Here is a 25741-nt window from a genome sequence, read left to right on the forward strand (position 1 = left end):
GGAGTTTCCTTGTCATATCACGCACAGTCTCATGCCCGTCATCTTGCTTCATAATGGCTAAAGCAGAAGCATACCCTGATGGCCCAAGCTTTAGGAGTTTCCGCCACATCACAGGTGTACATTCTATCCTATCTGGGTCTATAATCGGGTCTGGGTTTGCTATGTCCTCTGGGAAGACAATTTCTACCACTGCCATTTCTCTCAAGCGTTGAATCCCTTGTTCTATGGTTCTCCACTGGGTTTGTTGCGAATAGAGATCGTCAGGATGTAGGTATCTGTCCCTCGCAGCTCTGATAGCTCGTCTCCAGAGGCTGCTGCAGTCAGGCCCATCTCGTATAGTTTGGTTGATATCTGGGTCACGTGACACAGTCCCTAAATGCCTTGCCTCAGTAGCATCTAGAAGTGTAACATCGCCTGCAGCATCCCAAAGACGGACTAACCAACTAATCACAGATTCATCATCTCGTTGGACATAATCTTTTCTTAGGCTGTGAAGGTCTCTCACATTCATGGATTCAACAATGACCTCTGACTCAGTTGCTGGCCTTGAGGGTCCCTCCCCACTGTCATCTGGGCGATCAGTCTTAAATTGGGCTTTCCTGCTCCTTGTAATAGGAGCAACTGCCATTGGCTTAGGCTCCCTTACTTCCTGTTCTATAATATCTGACAGTGTACGATAAGCATATGCCAGGGCCCAACATATTGCACTGCAGTTGTCTCTGCACTTCTCTTTCAGATACTTCCCCACCTCAGCTGGTCTCGGGATTTGTCCAGGGGGAAATTCCCAGTCTATTGGATCAGAGAATTTCTTTAAAGTTTTACCTATGTCCTCCCATACTCCACACCATTCAAATTTCCACACATCTGGATTAGGTGCCTGCTCCTGCTCAGCCCCTCTGGACTTCTCAGCCCTCATTCTGGTAACACTGAACATCATATACACGGAAACTCCTAGGTAAAGCACCTGTACTACCAAGTTAATGGTCTCTTTAACATCCAGGGGAAACTGAATATTCTCAAAAGCTGATATACCAGATTTAAAGGGAAAGAGATGGGTGAGGAGCCAGGAAGCTTCACCCTCTACTTCTCTAACAGGTTGAGTAATATTACTAACAAAACTCCAAAACAGGTTACTAAAACTAGAGGAGGAAACTAACAGAGCATGTACATCTTTAACTGTTTCCCATACCTTCTTACAGATCGTCAGTATCACACACATTACTATAACAAGCCGGAGTCGTGTCCCTGATTGGTGGAAATTATACATTAGGGACAGGATTGCCCCTACCTGTTGGTAGGGAAACAAACCTATGTGCCAAACAGACAGTATTACATCAAACAACCTCCCATCAAACAGCATAGTGACTACTGATGGCTGTAATTCAATACCAAGCGATTAAAACCAGAATGCAATTATTAGGGTTTTTTTCTTCACTTTCTCTAACCCCACAAAAGGTGTAGAACAAGTAATCGAGGCCCCGTAAGTTGGGCGCCAAATATGTCCCGGGTTAATGATAAGACTCTCTCTCTTCCGAGAGCGAAGGGCCCCGACACCCCCTCCCCCACCCACAACAGAACCTCTCAGATGAAAGTGAAGAAAAAACTATTTATTTAACAAAACCACGCAGAGTGCCCTACAAGGCACAGGGGAAGGGGAAAAACAAGGTGAAAGGCAGTTATTCAACCTGAATAAAAAGTCCTTCTCTCAGACGCAGCCCCTCTCCTCCTCGCCCCCCACCCGGGGCCGGGTGGAGCTCCCCGGAGAGCTCTGCTGTCCTCTGGCCCTCCTGGGTCTCCGGGTGGCAAAGCAGATCGAAGAGAAGGGGTCCAAACGAGGAAAAAAGAAGAAGAATGGAAAAAACGGGAACAAAGCTCACTCCGACCCCTGTCCAGCACGCAGTCTCTGCCGAGCGACGAATCCTCCCCCGGAGCGAGGCTTGGGGAAAATGTTTTCAAAAAAACCCGCGTTTCTCTCTGCGGCTGGGTGCAGTTAAAGAGACAGGACCACACATTTTTTTTCTTTCTTGGGCATATAAGCCAACGATAGGGGATAAAGGATTATCATATCATCAATCCAAGACATGGCCAAATACACGATGTGTCCAACCCAAATCTTTCCTATTGAGATCTAAAGTCACAAGCTGCAGTGATAGTTACAGATGCTAAGGACTTAAGTGCCTGAATGTTTTCTTACATAGCACATAATTACTTTAGCAATGCAAATAACTTCCAAATTGAAATTAACTTGCTTTTTTCAAATAGGCAGGTTGATCAGGTGTAGAGAAAATAAACGAAGACATGATTGTACTAGGAACTATGATCATATAAGGCACAAGAAACTAAAACCAAACACAGGAATTTTCTAATTTGTTTTTGAACAGTCATAGAAAAATATCTTTTAGAAAAATATTTTTTTAGTGTGTATAAATTTATACCAATTTATACAGGAATTGGTCACAAATCTGACATAGGTAAATGTGTTGGACAGGTGAAAGAAGATGCATCCAGAGAAAGGGAGAAATAATCGTGTTTCTGTGTCTCCATTAATAAATTGGCAAAGATGAGACATTCCTGTTCAAAACAGAATGAAAATGGATCCAAGTGCATGTGCAGACTTATTGTGTATCATGATGTCTGTATATTAATAGAATTCAGAGAAAAAAGGGCAAACTCAATTTGCTAGTTTCAGTGAATAGATTTATTCAGCTTCCTATTGAGTAACTGCAGAAGGCATTTTTCATTTTAATGAGTATTCTGAATTCTTTATCTCTTGGTTTTCTCTGTTTCTCATTAGAAATTTGCTGTATTAAATGTGTTTCTTAGCATTTTTGTCAATATTGTATTTATTTCTAGATCAATTAAGAAGTGATTGTAATGTGCAGCTAGTAATGACTAGCTTAAGGAGGTATTGAGTTTGAAGGACTTTATTATGTGATGGAGAGTTGTGGTTTAATATGTAAACTTATTAAAATCTTCTTTCCTAAATGGGAAAACAGCTTATAGGAAGTGTCAAATGGCAGCTCCAGGGTTTTAAGTTAGATAGATCTTACGTGTGTCAGAACATGGTTTGTTTCAAAATAGCAATTTCCTTGTTATGACAGGAATAAAAGTACTCTGAAGAGAACGATTTTTGTAATAAATGATCTTGGCTGTTGCATTCTAGGGTGTTCACAAGCTACAGGTAAAGGTCTTGCATTTTCTTTGCTTTATTCAACAGATGTGCCAGGGAAAATGGACTTAGACATCTCAGCTTAAACATAATACTAAAATACTGGGGGCTTATATGTTTGTTTCACAGCTGATGACTGATTGTGACAACCTGTATGTTGTTATTCACTTTACAGTTTTTCTGATTGTGATCACTTTCATATGTGGTTTGGAGTTACTGCACTTGGCACTGTGATGCCATCTCTCATCCAGCTGTAAATGGTTTTGTTTCACTTTTGTCTGCGATAAGCCCAGAAAAATATGTATATGCACATCTTAGGCTTTACAATCATTATTTTCTTTTAACATACATTACTATGAAAGCTTGTTTTTTAATTGCACCATGAAGAAAATGCTTACTTTCGAGGTTTTGGTGTTAGTAAAATGCTTGGCTTAAAAAAAAAAGAGAGACCAGGGTAACTGCAGCAGTGTGGTGAGGCTGTGTATTCATTCTTTTTCCCTGATCAAGAAAGACAAAAGAGATACAGCATCTTGTAATCAGAAGTGGAGCATGTGTCCCTGTTCCATCACCTGCTGCAAGTCTCATGATGAGATGGGTGTTGAATTCTGTGACCCAATTATTGTGTATGGGCAGGTTGGGCCCTGCCTCCTACATGCTTGCTGAAATGCTGCAATGTTTCTGAATGTCTGTACAGGAAAAATAGAAATTGAAAAATCTATAGCCTGTTTCCAAAATCCCAGGCAGAATTATTTCCCACCAAAATTTTGTGAATGCTTGAACTTTTGTTTCTTTTCTTGGACTGATGTAATTCTAAACCTTCTGGGATTTTTAGCGACTGTAATGAAATGAGAGGTAACGGGGAGCATAGTGAAATGGCTTCTCCATTAAAGGAGAAAAAGAAGTAAAGAAACCAGTTTTGGGTTGGAATAGAGGTGCTTGAAGGAGGACATGAAAGATAATTATAAGCAGTGGGAGAAAATTTATAGGAAATTATTTATTCACTATTTCTGAGAATTTGGGGTACTAAACACAATGAGAAAAAAAAAGCTTTACAGTTGACATAAGTTATAGAACTTATTTTCACAACATATTGTGAAGAGTCAAAACAAAAAAAATGGGTTCAACAAAGAGCTTTACAAATCTGTCAGTGTTAGTGGTGATAGTCCAGAGTCAGTCTGACCCAAATGGATACTGTGCTGCTGGTTGATGGGGGAGGAAATAATTTTTACTTTTGTCATTTTCCGTGTATAGCAGATACTCTGTGCTGGCTCTCCTATTCTGTACTTCGTGGACTGTCACTGTGGCTAAATATTGAGTGGTTTGGGTGTTTCCTTACTTACTGTTTTTGTCTCCTCTTTGAAGTCGGCTGAAGAGCAGGAGGGTGGTGTCATGCCTTTGCCAGCAGTGGGGAAATGTCAGTTGGTGGGCTCGGGTCACCAGACGATTTTAGATTGTCAGTGACTTGCTTTCACACTGAGGATACAAAGCTGACTTTCTGTCTGTGTGCACATTATTCACAAATGGATCAAAAAGCAGCAAAACAGAGACAGAGTGGTGGCAGTGATGGCAGATACATTCTGGATTAGTAGAAATTTAAGTGACTGAAAATAAGTGCTAGATACTAATAATTTTATACTACAATAGAAGTTTTATACTACACTCCCTGGTGTTTTACTTTTCTAAACTTTCTTTTCCATAAAGTATCACTTCAGAGTGGTCAAAGAACAATTGAGATCAAATATTTCTACGTGGAATGGAATGGAAAAGTCAGTCATTCCTGGGTTCCAATTTGCCCTGGTAGGACTGAAAAGGCAGTTGTTGAGCATGCAAGAGGGTGACAAGCTTTTGCTCAGCCTTTCTTCTGTACACACCCTGTGATGGGAATCGGGGCAGGTGATTCCCAGGAAAGACCAGTAATTGTTGTTTTATTAGCTGTGGTTCAGACTTGATGGTGGCTAATGAGTGCCTAAACAGACACTGTGCGTGTCTTACACTCACTAAAATAATATTTTAATTATTGTTTTAAGAAATTTTCATTCCTACAGGCCAATTATGCCACCGATTTGTGACAAATGAATTTGACCTGAATGACAGCTGAGCCTCTCTGAACACCCAAATAAAACTACGTAGATGAAAACATTTAGAAAGTGTGGAGAAGTCTGGTGGGATCATTGGGTGAGGTGTACGTTTTTAGGATCTCAGCAGAACATTCTGTGGTGTTTCTATCAAATGCTAAAGCAAAGTTTTTTATATCATTACCTGAAATTACATGGAGTACAGAAAATTGGGACAGCTGCTTCTAAGGTACTAAGCAAAGTTATACCCTCCGAAATACTGGAATATGCCTGTGTGTTAAATTGAGCAAAGGAGTATTTTAATGCCTGGCATAGCAGTGAGAATGAAAAAGGGAGACATCTTTTCAATAATCAATGTTTGTATCTATTTTGTAAGGGTGATCATTCATCATGTAAAATGTTTTTGAGTGTACTTGAGATTGTCCTGCAGTATAAACATTGTGTTGACAGAAAAATCTCATTGTTCTGTTTAAGTAGCCTGCCCTCAATGCAATGTAGGAATCTCTTATTGCAGCTGAATTCTGAGCTTCCTGATTCTGCAGAAGGGTTGTTGCCTTAGTGGGGAGATACTTGATTCATGGTAAAACAACCATAAGTTCTGTTTTCATTCTACTGCATCTTCAACATCAAATAAAAATGCAGTGGAACATATGAAACATATGAATGTGGTTGAATGTAGGAGCAAAAGACATGCAGTAATTCTGTTCATACCAGGTATTTCTGATAGCTGGGAAGTGTTATCATTTGGGGAGGGGCAAAGTGGCAAGATATTTGTTCCTTTTTTGTGATGTTTTTAGAGAATTATTTAAAACAGAAAAAGTGTTGTATAGGATTATTTTAAACAGGAACATGATACAATTATTTTAGGAATTGTTTGTCAGTATATTTGTAGACGTTTCTGTCCCATGTTTACATAAGTAGTCTGATCCCGTCTTTAGGATGTAAACTGATCTGTCTGCTTCTGAAGCTAGAAGTGGTGCCTTTCATTTCTCCCACAGTTAACTGTGAAAGTATTTTTAAAAAGTGGATGATTTCACTCTTCTCAGAGAGGCTGACAATTTTTTTTTTACTTGACATCAGCAGTTGACTGGAAAACAAAATGCTTTCATACGCATCTTTGAAGCCAGGAGTGAACAAGTATGTTTCCTTCCTTCTAGAGAATTCAGGCTTCCGCTGTTGGTATTAAAACATGGAAACTGTAGCTTGAATGGAAACTCAGAATAGGGCATGATTTTTTTGTCTCTGTTACACGCTGGTAATTTAAAAAAGAAAGTATTTGTTGTTTGGATCATGTGAACTTCATGAACACAATAAGACATTTTGGTCCCTAGAAGGTGCATGGTAGGGTATTCCAAAAGCACTTAGAAACAGGGGAATTCCTAGTTTTACTTTGAAGTTTCTGTTGCAAATTCCCATCCTGTGATGGGAATGGGGACTGCAATAGGATTCCCGGAGGAGCCTCTGTTTCTCTATTTGTTACATGGTTCCATCTGGTGAATTAAGGAGCTTTTGAAGTAATAGCATAGAGTAAATTCCGTTTCTTAGTATTTTCCTCTACGGTGTTTCTTTCAATGTGTAAATCCAGTGTTGCTCCCTCAGGTCATCGTTAACTTGTTTGTGTATTTGGATTAACTAACTTGGCAGCCTCCCAACACCTCCTGCTGATTAACAAGAGCAAGTTTCACCTTGGGGTTTTTTTTCGGTCCTTTCATGACTTTACATGTGACATTCTTTCTGCTGATTGTCCATGACTGTTTTTTTCTGAGTGGTATTTTAAAGATGTGGTTTCTTGAGAGTGGGGAGAACAAATAAGGCAGCAGTTTATTGTGCCTAAACAAACTTTGATACAGATCTCCCTCTCCCTCTGGTGTTAGGTTGATTTGTGTCTTCTCTCCTGGATATACAGGATTTTCTCCTTTAGTTTGAGAAGATTTGCCTTTTTAGTACAAGGAGAGCTGTGGAGACTGAGAGACGTGTAGTAAAGTTTTGGAATGTCTATGTATTGTTTAGGAGTAGGCCAGGGAAATTTTGGTTTTTTATGTTTCAGATTATTCTGTGTTTCCCATATTCTGCTGAGCTGGTTTTGCATCCATGGCCTGCCAAAAATCTATGAGCTGAGAAGGCTTTTAAGGATACATAGTGGAGCCGGTAGTGCCGGTTTTTGCAGGGTCCAAGTGCAGTGCCCTCTCGCTGCTGTCCCTGTTCGTGGTGGTAAATGATTGCTGCTGGTTACTGAGCAGCAGCCACCAGGATTTGTGCAGGATTTCAGAAAGCCCCACTTTGTTCAGCTCATGAGCCATGGAGGTGTTGATCACTTGCCATGATAATGTATGTGGGTTTTGTATTAAGACTGCAGGAAGCTGTTTCTTTGCAACCAAATTTGAAAGAATATCACTAGAATAGTTGTCAGGTGCTCTAAAACGGAGCAGTTCTGAGATTTTTCACTTACAGCTTAATTGAGTTCATTTTGCATAAATGTTTTGATGCTCCTGCATGACACAACATGTCTCAATCTCAGTTACTGTCAAAGTTTTCAGACTGTAGTAAGACCAGGTTATTACAGGTGTCAAAGGTGTCTGGAAAGGGAAGGCTGGCAATCATTAAGGCATCAAAAACTGGAATGGAGAACTGCATTATGCTCCTGCTGCAGCTGGGGTGTTCTAATGAGCTTAATCACATTTTAATTAGTGTTTCTAGGTAATTAAAATTTTTCAAGAGATGATACTAAATAGATACACTTGAGTTTGAGTTTCCAGTGCGAGTCCTTGGAAGCTGGCTTCCAAATATCCTCTCTGTTCCACAGAGGCTTAAGTTCATCATGACTGTGCTGTTGTACATATAGGTGTTCATTAAAGTGCCCTGAAATGTTAGATCATCTCAAAAAGGGCAGTACAGATTAATCAGCACTCTTGACCTAAGCCCATCTGTGCCTTCCTTTCAAACTTGGGTATTAAGTACAGTGATACTCTCTTGCATGAATATTTTGGAAATGTATGAAAACTGTAAAACTACAGAATAGTACAGAGAACTTATGTAAATCAAATTTTGTAGTAACCAGAATTTGTAACAACTTGTTAGTATTTACTTGAAAATAAATTTCTAGGTTCTTATTTGCCCTGAAACATCTTGACTTCTTCTGAAGACATTAATTCCTTTTAGTTAATACCTAATTCCTTTTAGTTAATACCACTTTTTTCTCACAGAACTATACAATGTACTTCCATACATTTTTATATAAGCAGTTGGATAGCTTAACATGAATTTTCTTATTTTTTTACTTTTACTGGTAAGAACAAAAGGAAACTGTTAATTTTTTAATACTCTAATATTTTTGCTCCTAATTTCAGTGGAAGTAGCTAGGAAATCATTATTGAATTGAAAGAATAAAGTAATAAATAATTCTATATTTCAGTTAAAATTCAGATATGCATTCCTATGCTAACACTTATTAGTAAATATGCATATAGTTTCATTAAAAAGAAGAAATACTAACCTCCACGCCAATTTAGAGTAATACATCAAATTTGCCATCTTTTGCAAAAGTAGAACTAGCAGAGCTTCCTATCATGCTAACTTTTTCATTTGTGTAGAGGAAAATGAAAACAGCCATTCCTGTGTTGACGTTCTACTCAGTCACTTAGAATTTAGGCTAGTTATTTGAATTGAACTAGTTGAGTAATCTGAAATCAAGAAAATATTCTCTGCGTCTGTAAAAAGGCTGTGATACTGTCCCAGGTAGTACTTTGGAAAACTTGGTCCATTGGAACCTATTTCAATTGATTCTGTTGTTAGACTTTGAAATTTAGGCAATTATATTGTATGAATGTATTTAAAGGTTCTTATTATTTTTTAATTTGGGCCATGATTAGGTACTTAAAATAACAAGTGTCTTTTTGAAATGCACTTATCTTTAGATGTTTTTAAAGTGAGAATTAACTTGTAATGTTTCAGTATCTTTTGGTATATTGAGCAAGTGGTGTGGAAATGTAGAAGAAGCAAAAGGTCATCTGTCTTCAGAGCTGCACTTGGATGGTTTGCAGCAAATAAGGCCAATATGTAAGACAGTAAAGACAAATTGAATACTCAGTGAGCATGGATTGTCCATGCAGCGAGTGAGATGGGCCATATTTTGGGCAGTGTGAAAACAGGGAATGATTTTATGACTGTAAAATATGGACTTAGATGCAAGATAACTCAATGCTAACACAGAATGTAGATTGTTTCAAGGTATATTTGCTAGATTTTTATAGGAAGAGCCACCTTCCACTTCCAAACTAGCTTTTACAGTGAGATTAGATATTGCAAGTGTCTTCCAGCAAGGTTTGGAAATAAACCTGATAGCCAATTCTTTAGTCATACTTGCTTGCGCCTTGTTTTCAGGGATTCTTTTAGCTCTCAGTGAGTGCCAGGACAATTTTTTTCCCCATTAGTCTCATACCCTTCTCCTCCCCCTTGCACACATAAAGACTATTTTGCAGATTGCCTGAAACCCACAGGCAAGCGTGGGTTTATTTGGAGTTGAAAGATAAGAGCAGTGAAACATACATAACTGCTCATCTCAGAAAGTCCTGCTGAGCCACTTCCAAGAAGTATCTGGTTAGGTGTAGCAGGGTGGCTGCTTTCTGGTGTGTCAACCTCAAGAAGTGGTGGTTGGGCTGGTCACTGCTGGCATCTGGCTTCAGGAATCAAGCTGACCAGTTTGACTGGTGGGTTGTCAAACTCCTTAGGGGCCAAAAAGAAAAGGGAGGAAGGAGAGTGGTGGCTGGGGTGGCTGGCTCAAATTCGACCTATCTGCATGTATATCCAGTGTAGGAACAGCACATTTTTGTGCTTTTCATGGTTATGAACAACTTACTGAGTGCCTAGTTGGTGTATTTTATTATTTTATTCAGAGTTAAATGTACGGCTAGAGGCTTTGTTATTTCTATAGGCACTTCCCTCCCCCATTTTTTTAAGTTCCTCTTCATGCAGCAGTAATTTATTTTTCGAGTACTTGTGCATTTGCACATTGATAACTATTCCACAATCGCCTGTGACAGTAAATAATTTTTGACATACTGTAGATGTGGTGCATTTTGTATTAATAGTGATAGTGTTATCACAGGGTGTTCAGTGAGTCAGGTATTCTGCAAAACCCTGTTGTTCCTGTTGCCTGTGACTGTGGGGAGGTTAGAGGCTGAGCATGCCCAATGTGGTTATTCAATATTACTCAAGCATAGCAGTACAAAAGAAATTTTTTTTTTTTTTTAAATCAACTATCAGTGCTCTGATTTTGGCATTGTTTTCTAAACTAGATGTTCTAGTTCTGATGATTCCTTCAGTAAGTTTGTGCTTCATGAGGGCCTGAAGGAGTTTTGTGAGTACCCAGAAGGGGAGGAAGATTAGCAACTCTAGTTCATCTTCTTTTGTGACAATATGTAAGATACTTATTCATCACAGAAGCACACTCTATTAATCTTCAAAAACGCTCTATTTAATTATTTACATGTGCTTACTTGTATATTTTGTGTGATTAACCCGTGCGGTGGAGGTTGTTTGTTTTAATTTGGTTATTACCATTAATCTGTTTATTTCTCTGTACACTCTGCTTGAAATGGTGTGATGTGGTACTGAAGAAAAAAAGCTATTTAGTAAGCTGCATTTGTATCTACAAGCTGTGAAGTTATGAGTCTCTTATTTCTACTTGTTTTCACACCAGACAACACTGTGAAAAGAGTTTTCTTTCTTCTCTTTGCCAGCTTACTTTCTTAGCTAGTAGGGGCAGAGCAGAGGTAAGGATTGTAGAAGAGACTTTGATGACCAGAGGAGCTGACCTCAGAGAAGCACAACTTGGGCTTCAAGGATGTCTTGAGTAACAACATACTTAAAATGGAGTTATTTCAAGAGAAAATACTTTTTTTTTTTTTTAAATTTTCCTTAATGTGTGCTTGACATTTAAATGAGGATAAATTTCCTATTGAAAAATTAACTTGAATCTCTAAAGTTTTGGTCCATTTGACTAACAATAAAGATGACTGGATGTGTGTTGTTGTTCTCTGTGTTCAGTTGTTTCTTCCATTGGGCTCTTGGATTCAATTTAGACCACACTGAAAAGCTCTTCTAGAGAGCTTATGTGCTTCTGTACTTCCATTTCCTTGCCACTCCCTGTGGCTGCTGCTGGCTATATTCCTTTCACTTGAAAGGTGGTATTTTGTTTTGTTTCAAACTGGTGGGCTACATAATGATGAAATATCTTCTGGTATCCACTTAATAACTTACAGGGAATTAACTTCCAGGTCCTAATGTTTGTTTAAGCTAGTTTATAATGTTATGAGTAACAATTACAGTATTTGTGAAAATTAAGTTACATGTCAAAGCCCCCTTAGTATTCTTTAATCATACTGCCATACCTGAAACGAGCTGTGACAGTGATACTTTGGCAAATAATATACCATGAAAAATAGAGTTATACTCTAATATTTTCCACAAATCTGAAGCCTACTGATGAGTGAGAAAAGAGTATTTATGAAACTGCATGAAATTTATACTACATAATTATATTGCTATATGTAAGAGCTGACAGTGATGTGAAATTTGGCAGCAAATACTACTGCTGCTTTTGTGCTTCCTTTGATCTTTATGACTTTTCTTCCTCTCCTCCTTCACCACCCTAGTTGAAGGTCATAGAAGATGGAAAGGGAAAATTTTGAGCATCATTTTTCTCTATCATGAGACCAAATTTCCAGATTTTGTAAAAGAGACTATTACAGTTAGACTGATTTTGTCATTGATGAGCAGATTCTGCTGTAAATCAATTCTGTTTTCAAGCACAGAGCATTAGTTCAAGAATATTACAGTTGTCAAATTAGAAGTTACATAGACCAGATGGCTAATTGGTTGCTGGAATATGATGATGTTAGGCTTTATATTTCTGATTAAGCTGAGAGCTGTGTGGGAAATGCTAATACAGTCATCAGTAAGGAGCGGAAGAAATTTGCTTCGTTTCCTTTGAAAAGAAACACAGAATGTTGTCACTTTCACCATATGGAAAATGAAACTGTATTTCAGGGTTGATATATATCAAAGGATTGGTCAGGGAACCTGGAAGGCTGAGAATTTTGATCAAAATAAAAGAAAGAGATGTGAATTGGGAAACAAGTGCTTACCTGGAACTCAAACCATTTGAAGAGGCAAATATGTGATTTCCTATATACACCAAATTGTGTGTAGCATTTTTGACATTCTTCCCCTTCAAGTTAGCATGTGCTTTCTAGTGAGAAGTTATCACAGACTGACTTATTTCAATGGGTACAAATGTCTTGGTCATTCTTTACAAGACTTAGCAATAAAAATAAGAGCCAGCTCAATCCTGGACATTTTAACTGAATGAGAAACACAAGTTATCTCCAGGATTAAGGTGTATTAGTTCTTCAAAATGAAAAAGTTTAGTTAGTTCTTCAAAATAAAAAAAATAAATAAACCAGGCATTTGTCTATGTATGTTTGGTTTGAATAGAAGTTATTTAGAAATTTGCTACAGTTGTATCTTTTAAATATGTAATCAATTTTATTCAATGAATTTCCCCTCAACCTAGAAAATGTAACTGGTATCACAGTGATGCATCTAGGAAAACAAATGTGTTCTGATAGAGCTCACTATGAAAACTTGTGTTTTGTCCCCTCTGACTTTTTTGTGGTCTGCTCTTACTTTGAGTAGATACTTCCTTTATAGTATGGAAACAGACCACAAAATCTGTGAAATATTTTTCTTTTATCATGGTCAGAAAAGGAGAAAAAGAAGCACTTCATTAATAGCTATTCTGTATTGAAATATTAAAAAAAACCACAACCTTCATAAAAAGATGGATTGACAAAATGCAACTGTGGCAACATTCTGCAGTAACAAATTTCAAATATTTGGTTTAGTTGGTAATTCTCCAGTTTCCTAACTTTCTTAAAATTATCAAAATCCAGTGTCTTATTTCTTATAATTCTAGATTATCCAGTTTAGAAATAGGAAGAACACCTCTTTGTTGTTAAGAAATTCAGTGCGTTTTCATACCCATTGTGTTTATAGATCATGGAACTTCACTTCTTAAACAGTTTGCAGACAGTTTTTTCAGTTATGTTGTTTATGCAATGTGAAAATTATCACTTTTATAAGGAGGGGAAATAAAACTAATTTTAACAATTTTTTTAAACAATATCAGTCATATATAGTTAGAGCATTATATATCCTCAAGTTTCGTGTTAGATGATTCTTCTTAAACAATCAAATGCAGACCTGTGTGTGGCATGAGATGAGAACAGCTTTGTTATTTCCAAAGACAAGATGAAATCCATATTGACTTACTTGAAAAGTGCAGGAGCTCCCTCTCCTGGCTTAGAGTGATGTAAGTTGCAAGTTTCTGGGAACGTTTTCAATTCATCACATTTAAAAAATACCTCATTTGGAATACTTACCTGCAGAGATGTTTTCCGGGCATCTTGGACGTCATGGTAAAATTTGGTTTTGATGCCCATTTGGATTCTGGTCCAAGTGCAGTATCTGTGTTTCTCCCAGCTGCCTCTGTACCCCCATAGGTAGCAGATGTTCTCTCTTGTTGGTGTGGTAACGCTGGAATGGTCACAACAGCAACACTTAATGTACTCTAAGTTACAAATCCAGTATGGTCTCTTCATTGAGACCCACTTGTGCTTTTCACAGCTTTTAAGAGCAATGTGAGTCCTTGATAGTCACTTTGTATGAAGCCTTATAAATCATCATAAGTTTAGAAAGGAGAAGTTTAAAAAAATTGTAAAAAGCTTTACAGTTGATGTATATATTGTGATTCCTCCCCTCCCATCCATCTAGGGAGCAGTAGGAGAGAGGAGGCTTCCTCACTGTTTATTCATTCTCATTTCATAGACTCTTCAATGTTGCAGATCCTCAGAAAAATCAGATGGTTCTGTAGATACTTAAATTTGGTAGGATCTTTTATGCAACATCATTTTCGAGGGTAGGAACCTGACTGGAAAAGGTAGCACTGGAGACACATCTCTTACCTTAGCTATTAAAAAAAACCAAACAACAAACCAACGAAAAAACTCAGTTAATTTCTGAATTCTGAAAATGCAGAATGATTAAAAAATAAGTATTTAACTCATCTCTATCAGTGTTGTACCTTAAATCATCTATCAAAATAGGAGCCAAGAGTGCCAGATGAGCCCTGGCTGCTGTTCTGTGCCATATCTTAACATCTCAAGGATGCTCATGCAAGGAACACACATCAATAGGCACTCACAGAGACCAGTTACTTTGAAGTGACTTCAATTTTTCTACAATATATGTGTTAACTGAAGTAGCTTCACTTAGCTGAATCCAGTTACCTGCCTCTGTTTTTTTGGACTTGGTAGGTATTTTTAGCTTTTCAATTTAGAGGGAAGGTTGACCTGTGGTTACACCCTGTTACAGGAGCATAAAGGACTATATGAACATGTGGGAACAGTGCACATTCCTGAATTAACTTCTTCAGTGCTTTTAGGGAATTTTCAATGACAGCATCTCAAAGAAACATTTTACTGTAGAATAGTTTTGCATTGCATCATCAAAACTTCTGCATTCACAACATTTTGCAAAGCATTAGATTTTTTTAAGGTGTTTATGCACTTTAATTGAGCTACACTTGCTGGCACAGGTATGCTTGCTGCTTCACACAGCACCTTTGTAATTTCCCAGTAAACTTCAGGATATGTAATTTGGAGAGGACCAGAGAATAACAAAAAATGTCAAAGGTTCACTATCAAATTGCTTATACAGTTTCAAGCAAGAAAAAAAAGAGAAAAAGTACTTTGGTATTTCTAGCAAATGCCAAAATAGAATCAATGCAGTATTGTTCCCCTAGTTAAAATTCCGAAATCCAGGAAATGCAAACATTGAGTTTCCAACAGCAACATTAACTTGGACTCTTTGCATGTTCTGTGTTTTCCTGGTATACATTAAGACTTAAAGCAATGTATTAAGCTGTGAGTTAAACAAGAAAAACAGAAAAAAATTCTTCATGTAGGTAGTACTGCCAAGTTTAGTTCGGTTAGCATTTGTGTTTATTGACTTTTTATAATTTTAAATTATTTTCTTCATAAAGATTGAATATGATTTTTTTGGCCAAATGAAGTGAAATATGAGAGCTTGTTTTCACTGCAGTGTGAACTTAACATACAGTTTACTCCCTGCCTTAAATCTGACTCTTCTTCATCCAGCAGTATCTCAGATTTGAATTAACTGACTTTTGATCTTGAAAATATGACTTGAACCTCAGAGGCACTCTGATTACTGTGGGAATATAACTTAGGCTATATAGGTTGGCAAGACAGAACTTAGAATTAATTCCAGGTGATATCTTTTTTGCTAATTAAATTTGCACATAACTAAAGTGTGTAGAGTGACTCGACTCATAGAGTAAATCAAACTTAAAGGTGGACTCTAACTGTATCTCCTTTGACTTCTAATATATAATTTTGGAAATTATATATACTATTGGTTCCAGAGTTTTCAGAGAATTGCGGTTGACTATAAGTAACTCAGGACACTTGAAAGTCCTGCTCTGAGGGTGGTTCCATCCTGGAGATGGTACTGAGCTGCAGGCAGACAAATCTCCCTGTCTGAATGTTCCTGTCTGTGACTGCTTACATGTGCCTTTAGGCTTCTTGCCTGTGTGAACTCGGCTAATCCATGTTCTAGAAGAAAGAGAAGAGCCTTAAAGGAGATACTCGGGGAGTAGTAAAGCAAGGCAAGGATTTGCTGGTTAAAAATAGATTGGGAAACTACTTCTAGGTTTTGAAAGTGGTGGTGTGAAAGTCATTCACATTTTCACATGTGAAAAATGGTGTAAAGGTCATTAGGGCTGTGACAGTGGTGGGGTGGGAGCGGAAATGGAGACAGGAGAAAGTGAATACTGTAAGGGAAGTAAAAGTGAAGTGTCAGGAGATGGGAATATTTATAAAGAGAGGGGGTAAAAACCAAGCTGATTACTGAAGGTTCTTGGATTCATGACAAGAATAGTGAGTAGATCGCAGTATCATACAGGGAAAAGGTAAAATGATATAGATGGGAAGCAAGAAACTGCAAGGTGGAATTTGGACAGCAGGGCCTGAGAGGGGGAAGTTTCACTCCTCACTCCTGGAAAGAGGGAAATGGAGAAAATGATGATAATGAAAATAAAAATGGAAGGAAGAATGTGCTGGGTGACAAGTCATACAGTAGCTTTGATTCAATGGTGCTGCCAGAGTTTGCCAGGAGGGAAGAGGGATGGGTATGCAGCAAGAAGAGAACTTTTCAGTGGCATTTGGGAGTTAGATGGAATTGGAGAATTCAAGAATGAAGGATGGTCACAGGGAGCTTTCAAAGAAGACAGAAGAGTGCAAGAAGTGTCTGGTATGCTTGATGTACCAGCAGTGCAGAGGTACTGGAATCTGTCATTGCTTGGCTATTCACCTTTACCTTTCTTTTCTTTTTCAAACTTAAATCACAGAGAAGTTTGGCTTGCAAAGCTTGTAAACTGGTGAAAGTCAAACACAGACTTCCTTTGATGAGTTCTCTGTCCATGTGCAGTACTCTGTTTTTACTATGCACGTGTACACATGAGGAATATTTTTTGTTACTTACGCTAAAGATGCAGCTAAAAAATTACCACTTAATAAATCAAAATGTTTTTCAAAATTAAGCTGAAGATGTACTTTCCAGATTGCTCGTTTAATTTTAAAACTTCAGATTAAAAAAAGCAACCTGAAACTGATTAAAATGAAAACTATTGTCGTGAGGGTTTTTTTTATAAAAACATATGTTAAGTGGGGTGTATTCTGAATTTGTTCTCACAACAGCCCCCCCACTGTTCATTCATCCCTTCTCTTTACCCATCCTTTCCTCTATCAAAAAAATAAATCATCATTTTGACAGAAGAGGATGATGGAAAATTATGCTGAACAAAGGAGAAGTGTTCTGAAAAACAGTTAATCTGAAAGAGAAGGAGTGATCCAAAGTTCTGTAATGAAGTATGGAAGCATTGTAAAATATCTGTGCCTTATTTGGCTCAAGATTTTGAATTTGAAAAATAACATTCTGACATTGGAGGGGATATTTCTGAGTTTGAAATAATAATTTGAATACTTACATAATTGTGAGGATGATTTTTGGATATGTCTGTTTAACAGACTTTAGAATTGGTACATACATGTTTTGTTGGACTGTGAGATAAATAATGCCAGTTATGCTAATATGTGGCTAAACTATTTAAATCAATTAGCTATTGACTAGTTTATTTAGGACCTCCTTAATCCTGATTTTATTTCTATCACAGATTTTCCATCTACTTTTGTAAGTGTGGGACTAAACTGCATTATAATACTATTAAAATAGGAAGTATATTTCTAAAATGGGGGTTGCGGAGCCCCTTGGTACAAAACATTTTTAATTGTTTGTTAGAGAGTGTTGAGGATACTGGATGACTCATTGCAGCAGGTTTTGCTGAACTCTCATTTACAGAAAAATTGCCAGTTTTTTTAGTATTTTGGGGGTCAGTAAGGTTTATAATTTACTGTAGTTACTTACATTTTTCAAACAGACTGTCAGGAAACCATGCCAGAACAAAACTGTTTGTGCAGGTAATTAATGGAGAGGCTGTGGTACCTGCTGACAGCTATTTTCCAAGGAAAGGAATGGTTTGCAGCTTGGGGAAAAGTGTTAAAAGTGTGCCCAAACCAGTAACTCAAACTGAAAGAGCAACCTTTGATCTGAGACATAGTTTAGGTCACATTTTAATGAATAGCTTTATTAAACTAGTATATTAAACTAATATTATTCTGTCAGTTGGTACATTTTATTTGCAGAAAATTGGATCTGTCTAAGGGTATTGGACATCTACAACAGTGATGCTGTTTAAAATTAAACTGGTAGCTTTAGTGTGTTTATTTAAAGGAATGTTTTCATGCATTTAAAGGAACGTGTTCAATTCAAACACTGACATTAAAAATCTGAATCTGGACAGAGCTCACATAGGGGTTTTTGTGTTAAAGACAGGGAAGGTGCAGGTTGCAAAAAGTCTTGCCTCTGTTGTAATATTGCTACTTATTGAACATATTTCCCATGTAGCATGGCAGTGTTTCAGGCTGCAAGGAACTGTCTAAAACTTAAATTGCAATACACCATAATATAAAAGTTAATAATATTACAAATTTTTTATATCTTAATATATTCTTTATTTTATTTCTATTTTTTCTATGTTATATTGACTCATTGAAAGAATGTACTTCACAGTTGTATTTAGAGATATACAACTGTTATCTAAACCAATGGTATCTAGATAAATGGTCCCTCTCTTGGTGAAGAAATATTATGGGGGAAAACAGTCTGCAAAAGGAAAATTTTGATACCAATTTCAGTGTTGCTGCTGGAGTTGTTTAGGTACATAAGATCTTTCCATTGACACAGGATTACTCTCTTTAGGAGGAGAAACGTGTTTATTGATGGAGTTTTGAAGGAAGAAAATTGTATGCTGTGCTCTGTTCCTTCTCCCGCCTGTCTTGTGAGCCCTTTGAATAAACTAAGTCAAACATGAGAGGATCTCCTCCGCATATGAGCTTCTGATATGTTCTTGGAAATGTGTGGGCAGGTAGTGATTAAAGTTGTGTGTTTTCTGTTAATGATCCAGTGAGGGAAGTGTCTAGTGGGTGCTCATCCTTGAAGAGGAAGAGAATAAAATGATAAAGGTCCAAACATGTAGCCTAGACACCAGTCAGGATGGCCACTCACTGGAAATCTGCTTTGCTTCATTCTGGTGTTGATCAAACTGCTGGAAATAACCACCACAGACTAATGCGGTATTAATTTCTACTGTCGTAATGTTTTTCAGCACATGACTTCTTAAATACTCTCTCTTTTTAATCCTTATAGTCAAGGATTTTATCATTTAGATAATCTCTTTTTTTTTTCCACCTTTAAAAATCTTCCCTTAAGTAGAAAACAGAGAGATCTCTCCTCCGATGCTCAAGGGCTTTGCAGTCAAACTTGAGCCATGGAAGTACAAGGCACACTACAAAATAAAATTATTTCAGAAATACTTCTTTTTTCTGCACTGCTGTTTGTTAAAGATGTAACCACAAATGTATAAATTAAATGTCAAGCAGTTACACATTTTCAGTGGATTCCTAAGAGTATCTCAATTATTATCTACTCTTCTCAAAGCCTTTTAACAAAGTGAGGCTTTTTCTTACATCCCTGGGGTGTAACCTAAACAAAATGGATAGAACATTATATAGAAAAATACACAGAAGCCTTTAATTCTTCTTATGGCTGAAGATTGATATGATGGCAAGACCATGAGAAAGCTAGTGATGAAGGCAGCTGTCGGCCTTTAGAATTTGGGACTGTTCATGTGTCCTGTGTTGGCATATTAGTTAGTAACCTTTGGTAGTTGCCATAGATATTCCTGGGTTTTTTAAGTGGACTTCATTCAGAGAGATTTTTGCCATTTTTAAAATTTTCATTACACACACAGCTGAGTGAGTCAGAGGTAGCTTCTTGCTTCTGCAGCATCTTTGAAGTCCCATGACGTTTGTGCACCGTGTCCTCTCTGCAGTAATTCAAGCTGAAGCTTTTTTGAAGGTTCCTGTTGCCAGCAAGTGTGTACTGCCTACAGGGGCGTCTGAGCGGCTTTGGAAGGCAGTCAGGAGCCACAGGCAAGTTCCAGTAGCCTGTCGGAGACTGGGTGATTGAGGAGGTGAAACCTTCTTCAGAAGAGTTTAAGAATTCTCTAGATCCCATTACATTACAACTTCCAAAAGGGTAGACCACCATTTTCAATTCCGATTTCGTCTACCAAAACAGATTTACTTCTCCCAGTCTAGAAAACCTCCCTTGGCAATTTCCTGTGCTCACTAGGTTTTGGAGACTTGTATACATGTCTGTAGTCACTCAATTACTTGAGGCCCCATAATGAATACAAGACTGACTGGCTGTCAAATTTCCTGTCTCCACATGAAATCTCTATCTGGTAGTTCAAATACCATTTGCAGGCATTCTGGTTTAGTCCCAGAGATCAAGGTTATAGTCATCATAATTGTAGTATCCTTTAGAAAAATAGGTTGAATGTTTCTTGTATCAAACAAGCTGGTTTTATGTGTGCCATCCCCACCCTGCCCACCTCCTGATTTGTAGCATGGTTCATATTTTTTATGTTTTTATCTGTCTTAAATTAATCTAAAGTCTTTAGTCTGCTTTTTAAATGTGAAGAAAATCAATTTGTATTCATTAAAGTGCCAAAATATTGAGTAACTTTTCAAATACCCTTTCAGAAATAAATATCATGGAGTTTATTGAGGTTTGTGTGGGGAGTCTGAGGCAGAACCGAGTCTTCATGTGTTCAGTCTCCAAATGCATGGTGCTTGCCATCAACACAAATTCGAATCAGCTTTCCTACCTCATCTTTTGTCAGAAAATGAACTTGACTGAAATGAAGTGTATGCATGACTAACAGAGTCACTTCAATTGCAAAGCAATAGCGGCTGCTAGAAAGGAGCTCCTAAAGCTGCAATGGCATGCAAGGCTGTTCATCTTGGCTCTCCAGCTGCCTCCCACCTGCTAGCTTCATCTGCCGGCCTCTGCCCTTTCCTACCAGCCCTGTATTGACAGCGTGGGTGATCGGGAGCAAGATTTATCCCCTTACCCTTGGTAAGGGGCCTCTGTTAGTGTGGGATGTGCAGAAAAACGGTTCCCTTGGAAAGCCTTATTTCTGTAATGTTGCAGTTTCGGAAGGTGCTTCTGGGAGGTTTCTGCCCCACTCCTCGCTTTGTGTACCCGGGGCATGTGTCACCCTGGTAAATTGTGTCACCCTGGTAGATTGTGTCACTGTGTCCGGTTTGGTGACCGTGAAGTGTCTGGGAGCTGTCGGAAGACAGGGGAGCATTTCTGTGCTTTTTGCAGCCATCGAGGCTTACTTTTTCCTTAATACCTGCCGTTCAACCAGAACGCCGTAAAATATAGATGTCTTCCATTATGCACACACAGGCAGAATTAATTAAAATTACCCATTTTGTTATTTAATTTTATTCCACTATTTACGTTTTTATGTAAACAATTCAAAGCAGAGGCAAGGCGGGCGCCTTGCGCGGAGCTGTTGCGCGGCGCGGCCGGCAGGGGGCAGGCGGGAGCCGCGCGGGAGGCGCAGTTTCGGCCGGCGGCTGCCAGCAGAACCCGATCCGGTGCGATCTATAGAAGCAAGGTACGGCTGGAATAATGAAATCTCAAAAATAAGCCCTTTTTAAAGGCTGCTTGTAACAGTCCTGCTGGGTATTGTAAATGCCTCAGGTGCACTTGATACTGCTGTTACGTTCCTGGCCCTGGCTCCTAATTTTTATGGAAAGATGGATTGAACTTCAATTTAGGAATATTCGGTAATCCCTCTCAGGACATACTGGAACAGCTGGTATTTCTGTGTTGCGGCAAATCGATTCCATACAGCAGTCAGCAATGCCTATGGCTGGGCTCCGGCAAAAACTTCCAAAGCATTTTAAACAAAGTGAGCCAAAGAAAATAGCATCATCACTGCAAAAATGTAGCTTAATTTGCACGTTAGGAAAAAAAAAAATCCCCATTCCAGCAAAATATTAAGCATTTTACTGGTAAGGATTTCATCAGGTCATTTATTTTTCATTAATATATATTTAGGATCTGGGGGGAATAACTTTATGCTGTGTATAAGTTTCTTAAATAATGAGGAGATTGATTTTTTTTTTGTACTGAATGATTTACTGTGAAATAAAAAAAAAATAAAGAAACTGATGGAGTTGAAATACATCGCATGTATGCAGATCAACAAGATTTTCCGCGTTTTGCAGTGAGTTCTTTTTAAGGAACCTGAATTTCTGATTACCAGTGATGTGCTTACAATGAGAATGCCTTGTTTGGTTGATTTTGGGGTTTTTTTCTTTTTTTTTTTCTTTTAATAGATGAAAGTACTCCATTAATAATCAATAATTTTGTTTTTTAATCAATTTATAACACATGTTAAAGCAAAAATGCCTCCATCCTTCGTAGGGCTGCCGTGGTGTGCTCACGCTGGGGACTGTCAGACTGTCACTGAGTTTGGGACAGGACTCCTCCTTTATGTGTTAAACAGAAAACAAGCAGAATTAATGTAAAGTGAATATGTTCCTTCTTAATTGGTACAATGTGTCCTTGGCTATGATGTCTTTTTTTTTTTTCTTTTTTAAACTGTACCCTGGCTAGCTTTGCATATAGATGTTTTACAGCTCTTGTCATCATAAGATGAGCTTTCACTATGGAATACCTAATTTCCTTATCCGTATTTTAAATTTCAAGGTAATGGATTTCTGTGCTGATTTGATGATTGTCAAAATATTTTTTTTACTGATTTTTTTTTTTACTGAAGACTTACTTTTTTCTTAATAAACTTCTATAACTAAAAAAACCCTAAACCCCATAACAATCTGAATAGATAGGCTTTTAAGTTTTTATTTAGTTCTTTTCATCATGGAGGAAGTTTTCCTGGGAGGTGACTTCTGCTGTAATTTGCCTTCTTAACAAAACCACCCAGATTCACTGGGTAAATGCTTAGGGGACATAAAAAACCCTATACTTAAAAAAGTTGCCAGACTATTTAAACTATAGGCTTAACAAGTAGCTTTTGTCTAATAATTGATTTTAAAAGTAATAAACAAAATCTTGTGGATCGCCCTTAATATGTTGCAATACTTTTAGCAATGTGGGGATTTTTTTTTTTTTTGAAAAACAAAGTTTTGAACAGCATACAGTGTTTACAGCACCTGTATATCACTCTTCCACAAGACTGTTGCCAAGTTAAAATGGGTCCAAAATATGCACTTTAAGAGCCAAGATGACTTCAAAAGTCATTCTGATTAATATGAATGTGTTTTAAAAAAACAACAAAAAGCAAACCAGCAACAGCAGCAGCAAAATGCTCTTCTATCTGTTTATTTTCTTTTTCTAAAGCAGAACTATGCTGCTTTCTTTCTTCAAGGGTCCTTTTTGTTTACTGAAATCTGGAAAAAGCCTCTTATTTTCTGCTAGCTTTTACTCCCCCCTCTCCCTTCCTTCTCCCTGCAAACACATCAGTCCCTATGTTGCTTTAAGTAGACATTTGCTGTCTTAACTCTGAATTTCTTTTCGTATGTTTGCGTTCCAGTTTCATATTTTAACTTAACTTGAATTCAAATGCATTCATTTATATTTGAAATTAGTTTTAGCTTTTATGTGCTCTGAATTTTCCTCTAGAAGTGGTTAAAAGAAAGACCCCAAATTTACTATCAGTAGACCTGTACAATTATTAAAAAACACTGACTTTGTAGTAATGAATCACAGAAAAATTCCTTACATGGTAATGGCTCCATCAACTCCACAAAGCAAACTGCTATTTACCTTAGAAAAGTATTTGTTCCAGTCCTACTTTCTACAGCTTCAGTTAAAATTTAGATTAGATTTCCAGATTACAAATAAAAATCTTAAATTACCTGAAAACAGTTGAAAGGAAGTTAAATAGAAACACTGAATAAATTACCGTGCTAGTAAGCAATTTTACTTTCCTGAGATAAGTAGTAGCAAAATTTGAATGACCTCAGTTATTCACAGTTTTAATAAAATACCCCTAGTCTTTCTTTTCAAAATGCCTGACATGCTGCAGTTAAAGAGTATAATTTACACAACCTAAATGTGTTAAACTATCCTCAGTGCAGAATGGGATTATAGGCTAGACTGAAGAAAACACAACTTGTTTCACCTGGGGAAACAAAAATCTTAACAGTCGTAAATATATGCAAAAGACTTTGTTTTAAGAATCTTTAATTAAAACTTATTTCATGTTAATTATTGGATTTGGTTACCTGCAGTAATTTATAGTTTAACCGTGTTCTTAATTGTAAAATTCTGTTTCTGTTCTTTCTAGAAGCTGAGAGATAACATAAATCTTTGTGGACAACTTGGCTGCAAGCAGTTAAACTGAAATAAACTTCTGCCTTCTGGCTGCAGTGCTGGTTTGGGGTTTCTGTGTGACGCTCTGCAGACTGAATCATGCCAGCGTTATCAACTGGATCTGGAAGTGACACAGGTACACCAGCCAAGGAGGGGGCCTGCTTCCTCCACAGCTTATTTGTTAAGTCTATATTTCAAGAAATCGTCAAATAAGAAAATTAATTATGGTCTCAACAGATTCTTAATTTAAGACTTAAAACACAGCTTTTTCTCTCTGAGCTTAATTTAGATGTATGAAACACCACAGATGAAATAGACTAATTTTGAAAAGTCCCTCCACAACCTTCTTCCCCTCCATCCCCAACCTCCAGAAAAGAACAGCTCCAAACATATATAATATATGGATCTGAAGAATTTGGATTCACCTCCGAGCATGGTTCCTACAATGTGAACTTGAAAAAGGCAGAGGAGGAGAAAAAAAAGATGATATCATGCATGCCTTAATATTTGCAGCAGTCTAGACTATCCCCTCTGTGAGTTACAGTTATCAGTAGAGTTATTTCTGAACACAGACTATTCGGTTTTGACAACTCTATAACAAATTAGGAGAAGAAAAATAGTGTCTCAAGTTCTGTTCCTTCACTTGCCTTCCACGTCAGAGCCCAGTTGCTGTCACTGACTACAGGCAGTGGGATTGCAGATATGTAGTTTTCCATAGTTTTCACCTTCTTTGTGGCAATATTAGGTTATATTCAGAGGTTGTATTTCATCTTCTTGTTATGCTGACATTCTCCCTCTCCAACAGTTTTTTTGTCCGTTTGGGATAAGTAAAGCTAGTATTTTTGCTTGAGAGTGTTCGTTAAAAAAGGGTGATCCAGCTGATGTTTCAATACAATACAGAAAGATCCCTGCTTTTCACCCCTGTGCCACACAGTTTTATGCACAAGAAGTAACAGCAGGATTTGGAAAATTAGGAGGGAGATTTCAAGTCAGGAATCCAAAAATACATGTATAAGTATGTATATAGGAAACTGCATTTGATTCTTATTTTTAATAGAGTGTACAGTGCAGTGATTTTGTTTTCCCCACACATAAAATTTATCTTAGATGACAATATTAATCTTTACAATTAGGGTGTCTCTTTGTTTATTTGTTGCCATGGGGAAGGAGGTTTGTGTTTGGTTTAATATGCTTTTTCGTCTCCCTATTCCTGTGTTTAAGGGATTTGACTACGACTTTGCCAAGCCCTATCTCTGCATACCTTTCTTTTCTCTCCCTCCCCTCATGAAAATAAGTGAGTTGAAGCTGTTCAGTGTGCTAAAGCTGATGTGTCAGGGTCTACTCTGGGCTAATTTTCCACTCTGGACCTTTGCTTTCTTTATCATGCTCCCTTTTGTGTCCTTTCAAAACCTGCCTTAATTTTTTTTTTAATTATTACTTGTTTTTTTTTAAAGGATTCTTAATATGTCCAAAAGTAATAGTCATGGTTTGTCCCATTTTATTAATACAGTCAGATAAAATGCAGCCTAACCTATTTTTG

General features: G+C 37.5%; 1 protein-coding gene across 4 annotated transcripts in view; it reads left to right on the forward strand.

Annotated features, from left to right (window-relative positions):
* Positions 1-25741, forward strand: part of MPP7 (MAGUK p55 scaffold protein 7) — a 154538-nt gene that overhangs the window by 22818 nt on the left and 105979 nt on the right. For 3 of the 4 annotated variants that reach the window (XM_085050447.1, XM_085050450.1, XM_085050449.1), the window contains one exon: positions 24176-24337. In XM_085050447.1, the coding sequence (XP_084906573.1) occupies positions 24301-24337 (37 nt within the window). In that variant the 5' untranslated portion in view covers positions 24176-24300. The remainder of the gene's footprint in view (positions 1-24175; positions 24338-25741) is intronic. The other variant, XM_085050448.1, reaches the window with a different exon arrangement.

Source organism: Lichenostomus cassidix, chromosome 2, assembly GCF_008360975.1.
Source record: "Lichenostomus cassidix isolate B80296 chromosome 2, HeHo_3.0, whole genome shotgun sequence".
Classification (NCBI taxonomy): Eukaryota; Metazoa; Chordata; class Aves; order Passeriformes; family Meliphagidae; genus Lichenostomus; species Lichenostomus cassidix.